Genomic DNA, 21,946 nt, shown 5'->3' with positions numbered 1-21,946 from the left:
GGCAAAGCCTCAGAAACGGGCGGGGATGAGGGGCTCTCTAGCGCCACCTTTTGACAAAAGTGAAGGGCTTCGTTTCATCTACAATCACCAAACTCAGTATATATATTGACCTCATCGAGCCGGACAACTTTCTAATTTACAGTCATTAGCTCCGACCAACAGGAAGTCAGATATTTTGGTTTGAAGGTAAATTTTTGGTTAAATCGGGGTCTGAGTTTTTACGTTCTCCTCGTAGGCGATTTATTCAATCTCCACCAAACTCGGTCAACATGAAACAAAGATACTGAAGATGCTAAAATGTGAACGGATATTGGATATCTCAAACGGTGTTTCCATGGCAAGGGATTAAATAAGGACAAAAAAGGGAACAGAAATTCTCTGTGTCTGCTGCTCTCCCCTCAATGAACACAAGATGGCAGCATTGTATTAGTTTTGAAGCAGGATAAAAAAAAACTTGTTTCTCTCTCTCTCTCTCTCTCTCTCTCTCTTGTTTGTGATTTATGAGGACACAAATTTGTATAATGACATGGGTATTACACTGGTATTACAACGTGTATGTGTGTGTGTTTAAAAACATACTAAAACAATGTTTTATTAAAATGTAACCAAATAGCTTTAAAATAATCATACTATTTTTCAGATCAATATATTTATTTTATTTAATATATTTCTTCTGAATATTTATTCTCTGTCTGCCCTCCCCTCACTAAAAGGTAGCAGTGTTGTTATTTTTGAAACTCTCTCTCCGTGTGTGTGTGTGTGTGTGTATGTGTGTGTGTGTGTGTGTGTGTGTGTGTGTGTGTGCTTGTTTATGTGATTTATTAGGGACACAAATTTGTATAATGACATGGGTATTACACTGTTATTACAACGTAGTGGTTAATGAGGACATTTCATGTGTCCACATAATAAAAATATCTTTAAAAACATACTAAATAATGTATTATTAAAATGTAACCAAGTAGCTTTAAAAATATACTACAAATTACAATGAAAACATGGTTTATGAGAATATTTCCTGTGTCCCATAAATGAAATAGCTTTAAGGGGTTTGTGTGTCTGTGTGTGTGTGTGTGTGTGTGTGTGTGTGTGTGTGTGTGTGGGCATGTTTTTGTGAAATATCAGGACACAAATGTGTATAATGACATGGGTATGACATATTACAAAAAGAGGGTGAAATATGAGGACGTTCCCCATGTCCTCACTTTTCAAAATGCTTATAAATCACACAGAACAAGGTTTTTTTCACAGAAAGTGAACTGCACAGTCTCCTGTGAGGGTTAGGTTTAGGGACAGGGGCAGTGTAAGGGGATAGAAAATACGGTTTGTACGGTATAAAAACCATTACGCCTATGGAATGTCCTCACATTTCACAAAAACAAACGTGTGTGTGTGTGTGTGTGTGTGTCCACCAACTGGCAGCAGGAAGTGTGTCACTTTCAAAAATGCTAAATCACTGTCTTGTTTTCACCCGATTTACTTCAAACTTCATCAGTATAATGACAAAACATGGCAGATGTAGACATACGAATGGATTCCTGATATTTTACATACTGTTGCCATGGCAGTGTGTCAAAGTTTAATCATCTTTTGGCTGTTTTTGAGGCTCTTAGCATGCTTGAAATTGCTTGAAACTCAACACACACATCAGAGATGTCAGTCAGTGGAAATGGGCAAAGCCTCAGAAATGGGTGTGTTGGAGGGGTGTTTATTACAACATAATCATGGTTTATGAAGACATTTCATGTGTCCCCGTAAATCAAAATAGCTTTAAAAGCATACTAAACAATGTTTTAATAAAAATGTAAAAATGCAGAATGTTTTCTGTGATGGTAGGTTTAGGGGTAGTGTGTGTGTGTGTGTGTGTGTGTGTGTGTGTGTGTGTGTGTGTGTGTGTGTGTGTGTGTGTGTGTGTGTGTGTGTGTGTGTGTGTGTGTGTGTGTGTGTGTGTGTGTGTGTGTGTGTGTGTGTGTGTGTGTGTGTGTGTGTGTGTGTGTGTGTGTGTGTGTGTGTGTGTGTGTGTGCGATATGTAGGCTTAGGGGTAGTGTAGGGGGATAGAATTTACAGTTTGTACAGTATAAAAACCATTAAGTCTATGGAATGCCCTCCGCCTGTCTTTCCCCTTCCCCCTCTCTATCACTCTCTCTCTGTGTGTGTGTGTGTGTGTGTGTGTGTGTGTGTGTGTGTGTGTGTGTGTGTGTGTGTGTGTGTGTGTGTGTGTGTGGAGGGGGGGGGGGGGGCTCTCTCTCTCACCCTGTGAGTATGTGTGTGTGCCTTTCTCTCAGTCCTTCCCCTCCCCCTCACTCTCCCTCTATCATTGTGTGTGTGTGTGTGTGTGTGTGTGTGTGTGTGTGTGTGTGTGTGTGTGTGTGTGTGTGTGTGTGTGTGTGTGTGTGTGTGTGTGTGTGTGTGTGTGTGTGTGTGTGTGTGTGTGTGTGTGGAGGGGGGGGGGGGGCTCTCTCTCTCACCCTGTGAGTATGTGTGTGTGCCTTTCTCTCAGTCCTTCCCCTCCCCCTCACTCTCCCTCTATCATTGTGTGTGTGTGTGTGTGTGTGTGTGTGTGTGTGTGTGTGTGTGTGTGTGTGTGTGTGTGTGTGTGTGTGTGTGTGTGTGTGTGTGTGTGCCTTTCTCTCAGTCCTTCCCCTCCCCCTCACTCTCCCTCTATCATTGTGTGTGTGTGTGTGTGTGTGTGTGTGTGTGTGTGTGTGTGTGTGTGTGTGTGTGTGTGTGTGTGTGTGTGTGTGTGTGTGTGTGTGTGTGTGTGTGTGTGTGTGTGTGTGTGTGTGTGTGTGTGTGTGTGTGTGTGTGTGTGTGTGTGTGTGTGTGTGTGTGTGTGTGACTTTCTCTATTTATTTTTTATATTGGACCACACATATTGATTTCAAATATATTCAACATATTTTTTTCAGAGAGTGAAATAAAAAAAACTTTCTCCCACCATTTAGATTTTATTTCTTTTTGTTGTTAAAATCTTGTGAACCTGGTTCAATGTGCAGATTGCTCTCTCAGTCCTTCCCCTCCCCCCTCACTCTCAGGCTCACCCTGGGTGTGTGTGTGTTTGATTGTGTGCGCGCACGTGTGTGTGTGGTGTGTGTGTGTGTGTGTGTGTGTGTGTGTGTGTGTGTGGGGGGGGGGGGGGTATCTCTCTCACCCTGTGAGTTTGTGTGTGTGCCTTTCTCTCTCGGAATGATAATTTACCCCTTTCGTATCATAGACTATCACAAAAAACTATCACTTTAGTGTGAATAAGTAAAAAAGAACTACAAACACCTTGAATTAAATACTGGCCTTCTGGACTTACAAAATTTTGAGCAGGAAAATATAACTTTTATTTATTTTATCCTATGACATTAAAATTAATCTAGATTTAAATTACATCATGGGTGTGGCTTGTGGTGATAGTGGCACCAGTTGCTGCAGTAAATGTGGCATATTCGAGCGATTCTAAAATATTCTCCTGTTTAAATGCATATTGCCTGCCGTGCACAGTTAAGCTGATGCCACCGGCGTGGCGGTGCCACCGGCTTGGGCCCGTCATCGCTGCTCGCAGCTTTAATTTATTTTTATTATTTCAATTAAATGAACGTACTATATTTTAGTCTTTTTAATTTAATAATTTGTATTTTAAGGGGATTTTATGCTACTAAATTATATTTATGCAGTAGTTATAATTAGGGATGTACCGATATTAACATTTTGGCCGATACCGATAACCGATAATTCTTTATATTTGAAAGCCGATAACCGATATATTGGCCGATAAATCTAAATCCAGATTTTTATATAATTTTTGAGAGCCTGATTACAAAAACAAAAGTCTCACCATTAAAATCTATGTCCCAAACACACAATTATGATGTTCTCATTATAATTTTAAATAGCCTATATGACAGACTTGCGCTGCACATATTTTCCTTTTTTGAAGTGATATCAATCATATTTCAAGCCGTTCAAAGCCATCATGGTGAACAGTGCTCATCTGAAGTGTCTCAGCTATAGGAAATATTACATTATTTATCGACTTTAATATATCGGCCAAATGTTCTTATCAAACCGATAACATTAAAAATGAACATATATCGGCCGATACCGATATGGTGGGCGATCTATTGTGTATCCATAGTTACAATCCATTTATTACACTTTTTGAGCATAGACCTAAACAAATTAAATATCAAACTTAATGTCATAAATCTTGAATGCTTTGGAGCACAGATTTTTTTTTTTTTGGTCTGGTTTGGTCTCTTTTTTTAAAGAAGACACTTGGCAGATTGTTGCTGAAGTGGAAAAAAGTTATGAAAATTGCAGTTTAAGGTCCAATTCTTGCTATTAACTAAGACTTTTGCCTAAACAACTCCTAATTACTGCTTATTAAAAGTTAGTAAGGTAGTTGTTAAGTTTAGGATTAAGGGATGTAAAATAATGCACTAATATGTGCTTTATAAAGTATTAATAAACAGCCAATATCATAGTAATATGCATGATAATACGCAACTGGTTAATAGTGAGAATTGGACCCTAAACTAAAGTGTTACCTTCAATTTTTATATGAAATATATATTTTTCAAAACATGCGTTATTCTAAAACTGAGAAATTCAAAGTCCTAAATCTAGACAAATGTTCAAAATTTAAGTTTGATAACTCAAACAATGAGCTTTCAGTCAGATTTTTCAGATTTTGTTTGGGCGCAGTACCAAATGTTTCCACTAGATGAAATTCGTTTCCCATTCATTTCTAATGCCGTCATTTTTGACCACAAGGAGTACAAGTGACTATTTTTTTCATGACCATTTAACCTTTTTGAATCAATTTTGTGTGTGTGTGTTCACATAGCAAGTGCCAAAACCTTTACCAAGTTCCGTACCATTCTGATGAAGTAAAGAAAATCGAACAAAATCAAAACATAAACATTTTCGATCAAAAATGACCGAGGCGCACCAGAGGGTTAAAAGATTCAAAGCTTTATAAATGAATCAAGTGGAAAGATAACCCAGCTCTTTTTGCATTCATACTGTCGCCAGTCCTGAAAGGGATCTCTTTTTGGTTCACTTTAGTTTTTTCAAACCACTTTTCATTCAAACTGACCTAAAGTGATCTGTACTCGAATGGTTTCGGTTTAGTTCTCTTTTAAAGGAGTCTGCACTCCCATAGACTTCCATGGGAACTGAGGAATGCGGAAGTAAAGCGTGTCATGGAGCGACCAATAGTTCCAAACCACCAATATTTACAGCGTTCTTTTCGGTGTATCTCAAACACACTCGCACGCAAATTGATGAAATTACTGCATATTTTGAGATTTTATGGCATTAGTTAACCTTGCAGGAATATTAATAGAAGTGGTATTTTATGAAGCGCGTTATAGTTAATGTTTATTGTTATATAATAGATGGTTAGACTCTAACTGCTGTTAGATAACGTGAGCAGCACTGCAACAGCTACTATATCCAGCTGCTATCGTCATATTTCAACAGTTTTCAGTCTCTCTGAGATCTTTCTGTCGAAAGCGTTTCTATGAAGTAGCCCATTCAAGGAATAACGTATAACACCTATGAGTAATGAATATGAATATCGCCTGGATAAAATGAGTTGAATTAAATTGGTTGCCCTGGTTTTTTTTTTAAACACTATTTAAAACTTCTTACTTGGGTTAAATTCTGTATATGCTAGAATCCTTAATTTATATTCACCTTTTGTGTATGCTTATGTGAGTATCATAAAATAACATTCGGACAACATTTAAATGATAAAATAAATTACCACTATAACCAGTAGATGGTGGAAGAGGAACACTTATCGGCTCAGCCATTTTTTCTCTTTTTTTGAATGAATTTTTATAGATCATCAAATCACTATTATAACATTAAAATATCTATTTTTGTTACTTTATTTGTACTAAGTGTTAAATATATAGGCTAATTGTAGGGAAAATCACAGTCTCATGAAAACAAAAACTTCACAATAAATCTATATTTAAATCGTCTCTGTGCTTTGTTTGTTATGATGAGAGGATTTGTAGATAATGGGAAGATTTGTGTAAAACGTAAACTTGCTCTAAAATTCATTCAGCGTTTTGAGACTGTATAAAACTTGTTTTGATCGATATGGATTCTCATTCCTGGTAAATTAAACATGACTGGTCATTATTTTCAACAGAAATGCCAGTGATTGGCTATAACACTCAACGCTGTAAAATCATGCACCCACATGACCCAGATCACTCAAAACAACATTAATGTTATCTCTTCTTTATCTCTCCTCAGAATAAAATGCTACTGTAAAGCCCAGTCGAAGTCGATGCACATATTGTGTTAATATTTACCAGAAATATAGTGAAACTGCTGTCTGTCCTGCTTAATCCTATTCAAACAGATTGACAGCACGAGTTGTTTGGAACTATTGTGAGCTCCATGAACCACGTGACCAAAGAGTGTCGCAGCTCTCTTTTTCTATGGCTCTGGTTGGGGGCATTCACACATGAGCTAAAATTGAGAACCGGACTCAGACCCTTAAAACGAACCAAGTGTGAAAACGCCATTTAAAATACAGATTCCAAAAAAAAAAAACGTTTTACAGCCCGATGCTATAGAAGAAACCGGCTGTGTGAGCATTATAAAGTGATGAATATTTCTCATTAATAACAGGGGATTTGAAAGCAAAAAGACTCAATTTGTAGCTACATAAACTGACAAACCACCCGATCAGCGCTGAGCCGGTCAGTATTTAAGAATGTGGGTCTGTTGGTGAAGGTTACCTCTCTGTGTCACACAGCCACCATGTTTATGGAGCACTGGAAGAGAAGGCAAATGAGGCTAAATTACGTCTGGGACATGACCGGCTTTGAAGACACAGAGGTTAGTCACACACACCCGTGTTGACCAAGAAAACTGTCAATATAAGACATTGATGTTGATAAGATAATGTGGGTTTATTTATGTTTTGTAGGTGTGCTCCTATTATTTTCTTGTATTATCCTGAGGCTTGGGTGTAAAGAATTAATAATGTCTGTTTTATACTGATTCAGTGCCATTAAATCCAACTGTCTTTTCACTGTTTGTTTTTTTTGTTTTGTCCTGTTTTGTATAGGAGAAACAAAAGGTTTGGAATTGGTTCATTCACAGTATTGACTGGATTTCTTTCCTAACCTTACAAGTGCATTTTAGTACTAACAAATTCTTCATTTCTTAAAAGTCGTCTTCAAGCATTGTCGTCACATTCTTGCTTGTGTTGAGTATTTCACCAGCACTTAGTGTATCTATCTATCTATCGGTCTGTTGTTGTGGAGGTCTGGGAGATTCCTGTTCTCTCTTCCTCCGGCCTTACAGGTCAAAAGCTGCTCACTTTTCCTTTCGGCAGTCACAGTCTTTCTGGGCTCGCCACTGTTTATGTGGACAAAATGAGGAGGAGGAGGAGGAGGAACTAATCAATCCTAAAGCTGCTGAATGTGGAAAGGAATATGATTTTCGTGGTGCTGAGAGCTTTTGGTTTTAAGGATTATACTTTCACTGAACGTCAATGTGTTGCTATTACCAGAATTTCTGTTCTGTTCACTGATCATGCACATGGCTGCTTTTGGCTCCATAACCAGTTATCTCTTTCCACTTTTTTTTTGGTTTTGTTTAACCTTTTTAACTGGTTTAAGTCCTCTACCTGTTGTGAATTGCTTTCTCTGTTGTTCCCAGAGTCATCCTAGAGCAGAGTATGAGTTCCACGTCATGAAGAAGTCCTTGAAGAAAGAGAAATCTCCAAAGGTAGGTCTTTATGAACAGAAATGCAGAACATTTCTGCAGAAATTTCTGGGTGATTTTATATCTTCACCATGAAACAGCTATTTTCACATTTTACCACAAACATCGACCGATTTTTGCTAGAACAATCAGTTATCGGCAAAAATCCATACTGATATGCTGGCATTATATCGTACGAGAGCCCTCTAAAGGCGAAATAAAAACTATCACTGACGCCTCATGGAGTTTGTTTTGACACTAGTGTTGTAGTATTCGAGAACGGTCTCAAGACCATTGTTTGAAGGTCTTGGTCCTGTCTCAAGTCTCGACCACATGTGTACTCGGTCTGGTCTTGGTCTCAGACTAAAGCCGGGTGCACACTGTGCGATTTAGAATAGTCCTTTATGATTGTTGCTTGTCAGACTGTACGAACATGATCCCCGCTGTAATCATGTCACACTAATGACAACTGAGATCTTACAATGTCAGACTGGACGATAGTCAAGCCGCGATAAAAACGGACGCACGGCAAGAAAACTCATCCAGAGTTTTATATCATCAATCAATGACACGTTTGATGGCGGGATTGAAATGGTGGCTACAAATAAATCTCTAGTGCTCATTTTGGTCATGGTTTGAAAAAGTAGATAATTTGACTGCTGTCCTATGAGAAGTCACACTGCAGGATTGTGCGACAAATCTTCAGACACTGCCAGAATTTTGTCAAATTTGATCGCAGCGGTCATTAATCGGATGCCGGTGGACATGTCAAATCCAACGATCAAAGACTTTTTTTTAGCCTAGGATCAGAGGAACCTTTTAGGATTTGCAAAATTTGTCTCCGACGGCCAAATCGTGGCCAAAATCGCAGTGTGTACCCGGCTTTAGAGGACTCAGGGATTTTGTTTCAAGACCACAATTGCTGGGTGCATTGTCTGATTTATTTATTAACGTCATTAATGTGATTGGATGTAAAACTGACTGCTTCAGATGCAATCAACAACTTATTTCTAATTTGATTTATTTATTGTGCCGGTTTAGAAATGAATTAGGGATTGTGTCAAAAATGTCACCAAAATTAATTTGAATGCTCACAAAATTCAAGATATTGTTGCAAAAAAAGTAAGCGTATGAGATCTGGATTCTTACATTATAATGTGATATAATTAAGCAATATCACAAGAGCAAGAGAGCTGTTTTCACAAACATCAAAATTGCTTGTATACAAACATTCAATAACTGTATGCATTTGTAATTTACCCAATCCAACCTACTTATCGTTATTGGTCAAATCCACTATCGGACGACCTCTAAACCAAGGCCGTGAACAAAATTCTAGGTCTAATTGTAGTTGGGAAATAGTCATTTTGGGACTATTTGCAAATAATATATGCATTAATTTGCATCAAATATATCGTTAGTCTCGAGATTCTTCCCGTTAGTGAATAAATGCATAGATCCGCTGTTAATATTCGAATTCCTTAGTGGTCTGGTGGTAGAAATTTTGTAAACCGTGTCGAAGGTTACAGGTTCTAATCCGCCCTTATATAGTTTTTTTTCTTCATTAAAATCAAAGATGTTCAATCATTGTACATTAAGAGCAGGGACACGTTTGTGTGCATTTTTGTTTTGTGATATCACCGGAAAGAATAGAAATCCCCGTAATGACATTAAGCGATTGATTGACACGCTCATCTGTGTGAAGACTGTGAACGAGCCAAAAGAGAACGTAAACCCCGCCTACTTTGATTTGATTGGCCATCTCAATCATTTTGACATTGACGAGCGCTGTTAGACCACTGAGGCAAACCAGATTAAAAATTTTACTTTTAAACCTTTTTGTCATCCTAACATACAGAGCACTGCGTAATGAAGTGCAGGAGAGCAGTGCAAGAATTTCAAATATTGGGAAGGACAATTTGGCCATTTATAATTATGTCTATGGTGGTTTTAAACGTGTCATAAAGGCACACTTTGGTCTTGTGTGTGTATACATGGGGTGAATTCAGGTTGACCGGCACACTTCATCAACCTGAAGTCACCCTTTATAAGACCAACGGTATATTTGCCATTTTGCATGTCGATCTGTATTCTTCTGCTTGTCCAAGTGGGTAGTTCTTGGCTAGAATAATCTACAGTGTGGACCGGACCATATGCTTATTTAAAAAAAAAAGTGCCTTTATTTGTGCCTGGCACAACACAGGCAGTGCTGCTCTTGCCATGTTTTTGTCTGTAGACTTATGCATGCCATCCTTTCTGTCATTGGGATGTCTGGATTATTGGGTATTATGCTCAGTAGATGTTGACCTAGTTGCAGTATACTGAAATGTTATGTGACAGCACAGCTGTAACGCATGTCTAAGGGCTTGTATTTGCTCTGCTTGGCTTGACCCTGTCTGTCTCTTCTGAGGCCAAAGCATGCTGGAAGCCGGAGACTACACATCTGATTTTTGCTTATCTGTTGCTAGATATATGTGTTAGGGTGTGTTTTTAACTCCTATTTGACAATTCATGTCTTGTTTCAGACGGGAAATGTGAAGCTGACATGCACCGACAGAATGCCAGCTTACATGACCATTATCGTCATGATGATTTTTTTGGTAAGACCCGACTCATTTATTAGATTTATTGTGGTATAATGCTATATTCTTTTGCAATGAATTGAATTATGCTATGTTTAGCAGTTTAAGTACTTTTTGTTCAACAACCAGTCAGTTTATTTTAAATATGGGTGGTGGCCATCAAGTTGGAATCACATGAACAGACAACTCCCTTAATCTCATTAAGCCCCTTATCAAGACATTTTCATTGCAGAATAAAGTAGTCATGATGACTTACATCTGTGCCAAATACTATTGTAACCAAAAACATTGGCTTTTGCACGATCCAACTGGATTAAATCATTAGCTTATGAGTAGACTCTCTTTTCTTATTGTGTGCAGATCTTTGTGACCTTGGCCATCGTGTTTGGTGTGGTGCTATACAGGGTCTCCATTATGACTGCCCTGCACATGAGTTCCACTGCCACTGTCTTCCGCACTAATATACGGGCCACCGTTAAAACCACTGGGGCTGTCATCAACCTTATCATCATCATCATCATGGATGAGGTCTATGGAGCAATTGCACGCTGGCTCACTATTATGGGTACGTCTGGTTTTTGTTTTCAAGACATTTAGTTCGTCAGCTGTGTTGCAAAAAGCTATGGTTACAGTACGTGCTGTTGTTCTCAACCCATCAGAGGTGCCAAAAACTGACAAGAGTTTTGAGGAGAGGCTGATCTTCAAGACGTTCATACTGAAGTTTGCAAATGCATTTACCCCGATTGTGTACCTGGCATTCTTCAGAGGCAGGTAAGAGCATTGGTACCAAGCAGTCACTCTCAAACTGAACGTAAACCCAGTCTGCAATAGGATTCCCTTTAGTTTGAGCTCTGTTTCATAACCTGGTAAGCTGCTCTGCTGTCTACTGCCTACATAGGCGGCTGCCCTAAGGCAGTATCCTAACCAGGGCTCTGAACCGGTTCAAGGAACGAAAACGAAAACCGGAAACGAACGAAATTTTAAGAGGAACAAAAACGGAAACAAAATCAAAATCAATTTGAATCGTTCTGAACAGAAACGTTAATTTGAAATGACCATTAACCGGTTAATAACGTTATTTTATCGTTCTATTTAATATTTTAATTTGGCAGTGACCAATCATGAATTGAGTAGTACAGCATGTGACGCTGACGGATCAAGCGTGAGTGAAATGCCCGCGCAACATCATCTATGAATCTACCGGTACGCAAGTCAGTTTAGAGCGCGCATTTACATGCCTCAAGTTCATTTCTTTCCCCGCTGAGGTCTACAATGAAAGCGCAGGTATTGGAGGACATTCTTTTCGAACGTTTAAATAAGTAGTACGGACTTTAAGCTCAAATAGACTGATTTAGGCTAGTTTGTAGATTTTGTTTAAGCCTGTCCAAGCAGGCTACTAGCATCTATCAAACATTTTTCCTATAGTCTTTCAGATTGCCAATACAGGACAGGTCAATGTTTTCTATATAGACGGTTGTTGCTTCGTATTAAATGGTATGTTATATATTGCATTAAATGATCAAGCTTTATTAGCTGACTGAATTTGATTATGTGATGCAAGGACGTGTTGCGCAGTGTTTGCTTTGAAATTAGCAGTTGACGGTGCATTAAAAAAGCAATGGTTATCCAGTTTATTTATTCTTTATTCATGCAATTTTTAAAACAAGTCGTGTTGAAAAAAAGTTATGTACAAAGAATGTTATCACTCTTCTGAAAAGAATTCGGCATATAGAGGGCCACTTTCGATTGTCTAACGCTCCATTAAAACAGGGCCGCTGTTTATGCTTTGTAATTAATGCATGCATTTCTGGTTTTAAAAATGTTATGAAATAAATATTCAAGTTTAATTACCATGCGTTATATTATTATTGAGTGAAAATAAGTCTATTTATACATATTTGTTTAAAGTTTAGGCTAAATTAAAATAACGTTATTAACCGGTATTTTTTTCATATCAAACCGTTTTCGGAACAGTAATGTTTATTGAGGAACGCAAAAACGGAAACGCTATAATATCGATTCTGCTCGGAGTGAACCGATTGATATTTTTTTTCGTTTTTAAGCCCTGATCCTAACTAATTTGTAATGTGAACAACTGGTTGAGGGTAGAAATATGCTAATATGGGTCAGTCCGTCAGCGGTTGTGGGTGGAGCATGAGCAATTTGATGTCATATTGCTCAGAAAATTAAAACGGCTTGATTATTGAGGCTTTGTGAATGTATTTTTATCATTGTAGGGTGGCTGTGTCCACATACTGCAAAGGCACATTTATATGCAAACAACATATAAAAGCGAATTGTGCATCCGATGACCTCTTTAACATGTTGCTAGGATAAACTAAACTAACTAATAGCCAAACAAATTTCACAGCACACACATACTGGGTAAAATAACAGAGCCCAGGATGGCATTGGCAGCATGGTAAGTCTCAATGTCAACACACTCTGAATCATTTGTAGAGGTTTAATCATGCATGTAGGAAGGATGGCATATTGCAAGAGCATTGCAGTTGTCCAGTCTATAGATGACAAGGAATTGTGCAGGATGCTTTATCCAAAATCCATGTGTCTTGATGATAGATCCCAGTAATTATGTAAAACGAAAAGGGGAAAGGGCCAAACACTGAACCCTGGGGTACCCCTATGGATACCCCTATGCTCCCTTCCAAGATACTTTATAAATATTAGGATCTGGTAATTTTTACATTTGCAGACAGATCCAGCAGGACAATTGATCTACAGGCATCTTTTGCCAGCCGCAGGGCTTTAGTGACAGAGATTCATTTCTGTTTTTGAGTGTCTGCTTTTAAATCGGCAGGAAGAGATCAGTGACTTATGCTACCCATTTCACTAGGAACCTTCGATCGGTGCCATTTTCTCTCTTGAGTTTGGTTTCACAAAGAACATCTGATGTCCAGGGGTTAGTGGGCGTTTTGTGCAAACGGACCTGGAGGAGGGAGGACAGATGCTGTCTAGACAAGACGTTCAAGTGGATGTAAATACTGTATTTACATAAGAGAGGAGGAGCTTTTTGCAGGATGAAGAGAGGTGGGCGAGTATAGGAAAAAAGTTTAGTGGGTAAGAGGGAGTGGAGGTTATGTTGGAAGAAAACCAAGTGTGTGTGCAGCAAATCACAAATGTACAGTTACTTGTGTAAATTAGGCCCAATAGGTTTCCTGATTTGTAATTTGGTGAGATGGTGAGGTTAAACAAGCTTATCCATGTGACTGTAATGTAAAACCAAGAACCACAATAGGGTTGTCGTCTTCAGGGAAAGTGGATAATAGCACTTCCAGCTCTTCTAAAACGTTTCCCAGCTGATGTAGAGGATGATCAGATCATAGTAATTGCATGACATTTAAAAGGAGAGCTGTCTTATTTGTTTACTCCTGACTTTCTAGAGTTTTTTAGGAAGTGCCAAACAAGAGCCATTGTCTAAACATAGAGGAATGAAGAAATATGTGCCTAAGCTTGAATCCTTGTTCAGACTTGTACAAAAGTTCAGTTGGACAGGTCATTACATAAGTTAGTTCATCAAACAAGGAGCACAAAGAAAGTGATCAGCATGGATGAGATTACAAATAGTATGCAAGTGCTGCTTTGTTTGCAGTGCTAGTTTTGGTTTCCCTTTTTGAATGATGAAAACAGACTATTGATACCTGCTGATATAGACAGATATTTACTTCTTTGTGGTGTGTTCAAGCACAGCTTTAGCTGAGACGCGAGGCGACAGCACAGGCGGTTTTAGTCAACGTTAGTTATAATTTTATGTCGGCTTGGTGTGTCACAGTCTTTAGAGTGCATGAGTTATCAGTAATTAAGCAAAATCAGCTAAACGCCTTTTGGATTAGCAGTACGTTGCATATATTGTCAAAGGCTGAAACAAAAATACTGCAGGACTGGTACCGCCCTACAGTACAAGAGCAATTAAAACCGATCAACACCAACAACTCCTTTCTAATATTCTTAAACAATAGAAACAATGTAGCATTTACTACTGCAGACTTGTATTGCCAAACCACTTAGCTCTTTTATGGTGGATTCACAGTGACTCACTGCGTTCTTGGTTTCTATTTGGCATTCCTACTCTTCAACTATATTTAACTGTTTAAGGTGGCAGTTCCCTGGCTGCACTCTTTTTGGTATTCGCAGCTTCTTATCAGTGCTCCAATCAACTTTGTTGTGCCACTAATGGTTGCTGATGTAACTGATCCCACTCAACTTGATTTGTTTGGGATATCTGGGGTGGAATGCTAAAGACAAGGATGCTAAAGACCGCAGCTGCTTGCGCGCCTCTTGAGGCCAAGGGAGTGAGGTTTACATGCACAGCGTGCGTGCGTGTGTGTGTGTGCCATGCGTGTTGGGGGATGGGTGGGGTGGTACACATAACTGATGATGATTGGTGGGTGGGAGACAAGGTTGAGGTTGATAGGTTGAGTTCACACACAGACACACGCATATGCACAGTCACACACACCAAGTCCAACGACTTCAAAGGTAGCTTTTGCTAACTGGAAGTATAAGCGCTACTTTTCCCTCGTTGAGGTGAAAGGTAAGAATGTTTATGTAATGTGCAACTTATGCCCAGGAAGAAAGAGTCTCTCCACGTCGGTGGCAAGTAATTCTAATCTAATGAAGCGCCTCACATCATCTCATGCCGCCACAAAATTAGTGGCTAAAAACCCAGGTGATAAAGTGAGCTCCACTACCAAAGGAATAATATAGTACTGATAATATTTACACAATATTTGCACTATAGTAGGTCTACGGAAAATATTTACAATAATGTATTGAATTTGATAGGTGTCTCTCACATTGTCCCACAGCAACATTACAATAGTGTACATTAGTATACAATGTTTTATAATAATAATTGATTCTATTTAGTGTCCAATTCATTAATTTAACATATTTAATATTGGGGGCATCCAAGTTTTGAAAAAAAAAAAAGTAACTCAGTAGTTACTTTCCCTGGTAATTAGTTACTTTTATAATGATGTAACTCAGTTACTAACTCAGTTACTATTTGTAAGAAGTAACTAGTAACCATAACTAATTACTTTTTTAAAGTAACGTGCCCAACACTGGTCGCTAGTGCCCCTTTTGAGGCCAGGGGAGTGAGGTTTATACACCCAGCTCTTACTGGCCTATGTTACACTCACCCCCCTAAACCTCCAAATGTAACCGGTCCTAGTCGACCCACGAGCGGGACTTAAACTGGTGTCTCCGGCATTGGAGGTGGACGCTATAACAAGGATGTAAAGGCCGCAGCCTCTAGCGTCAGTCGCTAGTGCACCTCTTGAGGCCAATGGAGCGGGGGAAAACATTTATAGCTTTTACTGGCCTAAGTTACACTCACCCCCAAACCTCAATCCCATCCGGGTCATGGCACCAAATGTCACTGGTCCTACTCAACCCGCTCCGAATACAGGATTTGAACCGTCAGTCGCTAGTCCGCCTCTTGAGGCCAGGGGAGTGAGGTTTATACGCCCAGCTCTTACTGGCCTATGTTACACTCACCCCCCTAAACCTCACTCCCATCCGGGTCACGGCACCAAATGTAACCGGTCCTAGTCGACCCACGAGCGGGACTTAAACTGGTGTCTCCGGCGTGGGAGGTGGACGCTATAACAAGGACGCTAAGGACCGCAGCCTCTAGTGTCAGTCGCTAGTGCACCTTTTGAGACCAATGAAGCGGGGTATACATTCATAGTTTTTACTGGCCTAAGTTACACTCACCCCCTAACCTCACTCCCACCTGGGTCATGGCACCAAATGTCACTGGTCCTACTCAACCCGCTCCGAACACGGGATTTGAACCGTCAGTAACTAGTGCGCCTCTTGAGGCCAGGGGAGTGCGGTTTATACGCACAGCTCTTACTGGCCTACATTACACTGACACTATTGTCACCTGAAAATTGCTGTTACTCAAAGAAAATGTATGATGTCACTAGGTTGCTCACTAGGTTTTGTAACAGAGCTCACCCCTGCCCCATCCCCGATTTCCCTTTTAGGATACTTTTACTGTAATGTCTGTTTTGTGAATCTCCACTGGTAATCTCAGCTCTTGACCTTCCTCTATCCAATGCCTCCAGACTCATTGGACGTCCAGGCAAATACATCTACGTTTTGGGGTCTTACCGGATGGAAGAGGTACTTATCTAGTTTTCAACTCCCTCCTTTATGTGTGTATGTCATAAACTGTGAAAAATAATTTCATGAGAATTAGTCTAATTGAACAACTGGTGTATATGTATGTGTGTGTGTGTGTATATTAAGCAGCATCCCTTCTGAGCCATACTCTATTCTTGGAGTCTTGTAACCACATCATCATATGAAAAATAACTTGACAGATTGTCCTAGTTACCTCAGTCCCGATGACTAACACATTCAAAGGTTTGTAGATGGTCAACTCCACAGTAACTGACTGAAGTCTCTGTTTCTCCCTGAAGTGCGCCCATGCTGGCTGTCTGATGGAATTGTGCATTCAGCTCTGCATCACCATGCTTGGCAAACAGCTCATCCAGAATAACCTGTTTGAGATTGGTGTTCCGTGAGTACATACAGCATAGAGAACATGTAGGCACATTTCCAAGACGAAAGAAATGTGATCAATTTCCACTCTGCATTATAGGTGTGGTGTACATTTCTAGACGTGATTGCTTTAGGAAATAATTGTACATACCAGAGCATTGTAAATACCTCGCAGGATCTTTTCTTGATTTGTTTTTCATGAACAAATCACGCTGACCTATTTTGTGGCATATTTGCAAATACAATTTATGTTGTTCTTGGACAAATGCAAATGTACTGGATCGTAAGCTTTTCTAATGCAAATGGTCCTGAAAGTAACGCATGGTAAAAGACACACATCCAGCAGGTTCAGACAGAACTTTTTTCATATTTTCTGAGCTAATTTTGGGGACAAATTTGCAGAAATTTAAGTCAAGTCACACATCACAATTTCTGGGTCCAAACACTTCTTATATATATATATATATATATATATATATATATTGCCAAAAGTATTTAGACACCCCTCCAAATCATTGAACTCAGGTGTTCCAATCACTTCCATGGCCACAGGTGCATAAATCAAGCACTAGTCATGCAGACGCTTCTACACACATTTGTTGAAGAATGTGTCTCTCTCAGGAGTTCAGTGAACTCAAGCGTGGTACTGTGATCGGTTGCCACCTGTGCAATAAGTCCATTCATGAAATTTCCTCACTACTAAATATTCCACGCTCAACTGTTAGTGGTGTTATAACAAAGTAGAAGCAATTGGGAACAACAGCAACTCTGCCACAAAGTGGTTGGCCACGTAAAATCACAGAGCGGGGTCAGTGCATGCTGAGGGTCACAGAAGTCGCCAACTTTCTGCAGAGTCAACAGCTACAGACCTCCAAACTTCTGTGGCCTTCAGATTAGCTCAAGAACAGTGTGTAGAGCTTCATGGAATGGGTTTCCATGGCTGAGCAGCTCATCCAAGCCTTATATCACCAAGTGCAATGCAAGGCGTGGGATGCAGTGGGGTAAAGCACGCCGCCACTGGACTCTAGAGCAGTGGAGACGTGTTCTCTGGAGTGACCAATCACGCTTCTCTGTCTGGAAATCCAACGGACGAGTTTGGGTTTGGCGGTTGCCAGGAGAACGGGACTTGCCTGACTGCATTGTGCCAAGTGTAAAGTTTGGTGGAGGGGGGATTATGGTGTGGGTTGTTTTTCAGGGGTTGGGCTTGGCCTTTTAGTTCCAGTGAAAGGAACTCTTAATGCTTCAGCACACCAAGACATTTTGGACAATTTCATGCTCCCAACTTTGTGGGATCAGTTTGGGGACGGCCCCTTCCTGTCCCAACATGACTGACCAGTGCACAAAGCGTCACTCCATAAAGACATGGATGAGCGAGTTTGGTGTGGAGGAACTTGAGTCCTGACCTCAACCCGATTGAACACCTTTGGGATGAATTAGAGCAGAGACTGAGAGCCAGGCCGTCTCGTCCAACATCAGTGTCTGACCTCACAAATGCGTTTCTAGAAGAATGGTCAAATATTCCCATAAACACACTCCTAAACCTTGTGGAAATCCTTCCCAGAAGAGTTGAAGCTGTTAGAGATGTAAAGGGTGGGTCAACTCCATATTAAACCCTACAGATTAAGAATGGGATGTCATTAAAAGTTCATGTGCACGTAAAGGCAGGCGTCCCAAAACTTTTGGCAATGTATATTAAATGAATTGTCAATTTTTTTATATTTAAAGAAAACTCTAATGCTCTGCATTTATAAATACAGTAATATTGTAGAATATTATTAGAATTTTAAAGAAATGTTTTCTGTTTTAATATGCTTTAAAATGTAATTTATTTCTGTGATCAAAGCTGTATTTTCAGCATCATTACTCCAGTCTTCAGTGTCACATGATCATGCAGAAATCATTCTATGATGATTTGGTGCTCAATTATATATCAGTTATTATTGATGCTAAAATATTAATAATCAGTTTTAATGCATCCTTGCTGAATAAAGGTATACATTTCCTTTTGTATAAAAAATATAACAATATATTATTAAAATGGTGAAAAATACAGAGATCTAATTTAATCTGGTCTGCAAATGAGCACATCATGTAATAAATATATGCTTGAATTCACCAAGATAGTTATTTAAGCAAAATCCACAGTGATTATTTATTAATGTATCCGTGTCACAGGAAACTGAAGAAACTGCTCCGACAACGCAAGATAGACAAAAAGCATCAGGAAGAGCTGAACAAAACGCTTCATCGTCACGAGAAGGACCACTTCCTTGGGCCCTTTGTCGGACTCAACCCAGAGTACATGGAAATGAGTGAGTCACTACACACTACGCGCCCACACACACACACACACACACACACACACACACACACACACACACACGCACACACAGACATATAAACATTTGTTTGTATTCTCTCCTGGTCCTGCTGGCTGTTTTCAGCACTCATGTAGGAACATGGCATCATTAAAAATGCATCATAATTACAATTTCCGATCATGAATTATTAAATTCGTGCTGTTCGCGAACACTAATTGAAATGTCTAAACTCAACTAGACAGATTTATGCACGTCATCTCAGCACTATCAAGTGTAATTCAAGCACCCAGACACAGCATGCATGGTGAACAGGGTAAATGCACATCCATTCTGTGTAGGATTTGCAGTATTATGCGTGGAGTTGGTGTGTTACCGGCCCCTCCTCTTATCTCGCCTCATCTGTGCTACAGCGTGGGCTGGACTTCTGCTAAGAGAGAGGCATTATGGGTCCAAAGGGGGGCTGGCAGAGCAGTGTGAGATTATGAGCTTTAGTTCTGGCTTGAATTCATTAATAACACGCCACCCCCTCACCTACCATCCTCCATCCATACTTCTATCACTCCATCTCTCACTGTTTCTCCCGTCCCATTCCTCCATCTTTGAGCATGGCACGTCCCATACTCCTCCTGAGACCCTAAACCGGTAACGTTCAGGAGCATCCGCCAAACTAGAAAGAACCAAAAAGGATGCAAGTCCTTTTTAATTTCATAAGACCAAGTTTTCCCAGCATACCAAAGTCTGATTTGTGTCTGATAAGATAATTGATGTGAAGTTGTGCTTTAGTGGATGTTTTTGTTTCTTTTTCTTATCTAGTCATTCAGTTTGGGATGGTGACCTTGTTTGTGGCCTCCTTTCCGCTGGCTCCCCTCTTTGCTCTGCTAAACAACATCATTGAAATCCGTCTTGATGCCAAAAAGTTTGTCACGGAACTGAGAAGACCGATTGCTGTACGCGCAAAAGACATTGGTTAGTATCTACACGCAGTGCATTCAGTATTGTTTTGTTTGGCAAAGAGTGTTTTATGTGATTTATACACACTTCCTTTTAGGTACTAATATGTAAATTTTGAAAAGGTACTGCCCCAGACAGCTTTTATACCCTTATTTTCTGAGAGTGCATAATAAGACACTACAAAATATACATACTCACTCCAAAATTCAAGATATGTGGACAGAACATGCCCCCGTTTGAGCTTTTCATAGGACATACTTGTAATCTGTGATAGAGTTAAGCAATCCCACACAGCTGCAAATATGATATTTATATAACAGCTGAATAAACAAGAATTTAAAGTTACTAAAACTTACGTTTTAGATGGTGATTGGCGCTTTCGAAGCTTCAAAACCTTTGCGAATCATTTGTTTGTAATCAGTGCTTCGTTAGGTCATAATTATTTCCAAACATTTCCAAATATCAATGGTTGGATTATCTCTGTGAACCCATAAACCAGTGTTTTTGTACTTGATCTCGGATCAGTTTTATAAAAAACATTTTTTATTCCACGTTAGTCTCTTATTGGCCTGATTAACCAAACTCTCCATTAAAACAAGTCCTATAGTTGAATAAAATAATACGTTTTATATAGACATATGTAAATTGCATTTAAAGGTGCACTATGTAACATTTTTGCAGTAAAATATCCAAAAACCACTAGGCCAGTGTTATATATTTTGTTCAGTTGAGTACTTACAATATCCCAAATGTTTACCGGTGACTGTGGCATAATAAAAGACCCGCGAGGTGTGTGTTGTGTTCATCTTATTAACAATCGCTCCAGCGGTTCCTCAGCTCCACAACACTCGCTCCTGCTCTGCTTCAGACTACAGTAACGTTAATAATCACATCCACATGATTTCTGCCCGATTCTTTTCCACCGGCTGTGAGGTGAAGACCACATGTCCCAAGATTCTGCGCTCAAACGTGGCGTCATCAAACTACGCCTTTGTTTTGAACAGGCGACCTCTAGCGGACGGAAAAGTTACAACCCCAAATCAGAAAAAGTTGGGACAGTATGGAAAACGCAAAAAAAAAAAAAAGTGATTTCTAAATTTACTTTGACTTGTATTTCATTGCAGACAATATGAACACAAAATATTTCATGTTTTGTCTGGTCAACTTCATGTCATTTGTAAATATGCATCCTTTCCTGTCATTCAGACCTGCAACACATTTCAAAAAAAAGTTGGGACAGTAGCAATTTAGGGCTAGTAATGAGGTAAAATGGTTAAATAATGATGTGATTTGAAACAGGTGATGTCAACAGGTGATTGTAATTATGATTTGGTACAAAAGTAGCATCTAAGAACGGTCTAATCCTTTAGGAGCAAAGATGGGCCGAGGATCGCCAGTTTGCAAACAAATACGTGAGAAAATTATTGAAATGTTTAAAAACAATGTTCCTCAAAGAAAGATAGGAAGAGATTTGGATATTTCACATTCAACAGTGCATAACATAATTAATTAATGAGGAATTTCAGTGCGTAAAGGACAAGGGCGCAAGCCTAAGCTGAACAACCGTGATCTCCGATCCCTCAGGCGGCACTGCATCAAGAATCGTCATTCATCTAGAAGCGAGATCACCACATGGGCTCAGGACTACTTTGGCAAACCTTTGTCAAGTACCACAATACGTAGTTACATCCACAAATGCCAGTTAAAACTGTACTGTGCCAAAAGGAAGCCCTATGTTAACAGTGTCCAGAAGCGCCGTCGACTTCTCTGGGCTCGGAGGCATCTGGGATGGACCATCACACAGTGGAAACGTGTACTGTGGTCAGATGAAT

The 21,946-nt window shown here is 39.6% G+C and overlaps 1 protein-coding gene across 2 annotated transcripts in view; it reads left to right on the top strand.

Moving 5' to 3' along the window:
* The window catches only part of ano1a (anoctamin 1, calcium activated chloride channel a), an 81,222-nt gene that overhangs the window by 47,973 nt on the left and 11,303 nt on the right, over positions 1-21,946 (top strand). For both annotated transcript variants that reach the window (XM_079806689.1, XM_079806688.1), the window contains exons 13-21: positions 6,771-6,853; positions 7,682-7,750; positions 10,252-10,326; positions 10,669-10,873; positions 10,968-11,079; positions 16,404-16,461; positions 16,761-16,861; positions 19,018-19,154; positions 19,977-20,129. In XM_079806689.1, coding sequence (XP_079662815.1) covers positions 6,771-6,853; positions 7,682-7,750; positions 10,252-10,326; positions 10,669-10,873; positions 10,968-11,079; positions 16,404-16,461; positions 16,761-16,861; positions 19,018-19,154; positions 19,977-20,129 — 993 coding nt within the window. The remainder of the gene's footprint in view (positions 1-6,770; positions 6,854-7,681; positions 7,751-10,251; positions 10,327-10,668; positions 10,874-10,967; positions 11,080-16,403; positions 16,462-16,760; positions 16,862-19,017; positions 19,155-19,976; positions 20,130-21,946) is intronic.

This window comes from Gobio gobio, assembly GCF_949357685.1.
Source record: "Gobio gobio genome assembly, chromosome: 2".
NCBI classification, from domain to species: domain Eukaryota; kingdom Metazoa; phylum Chordata; class Actinopteri; order Cypriniformes; family Gobionidae; genus Gobio; species Gobio gobio.
Note: the sequence above shows the minus strand (reverse complement) of the source record. Positions and strands in the feature narration are given on the sequence as shown.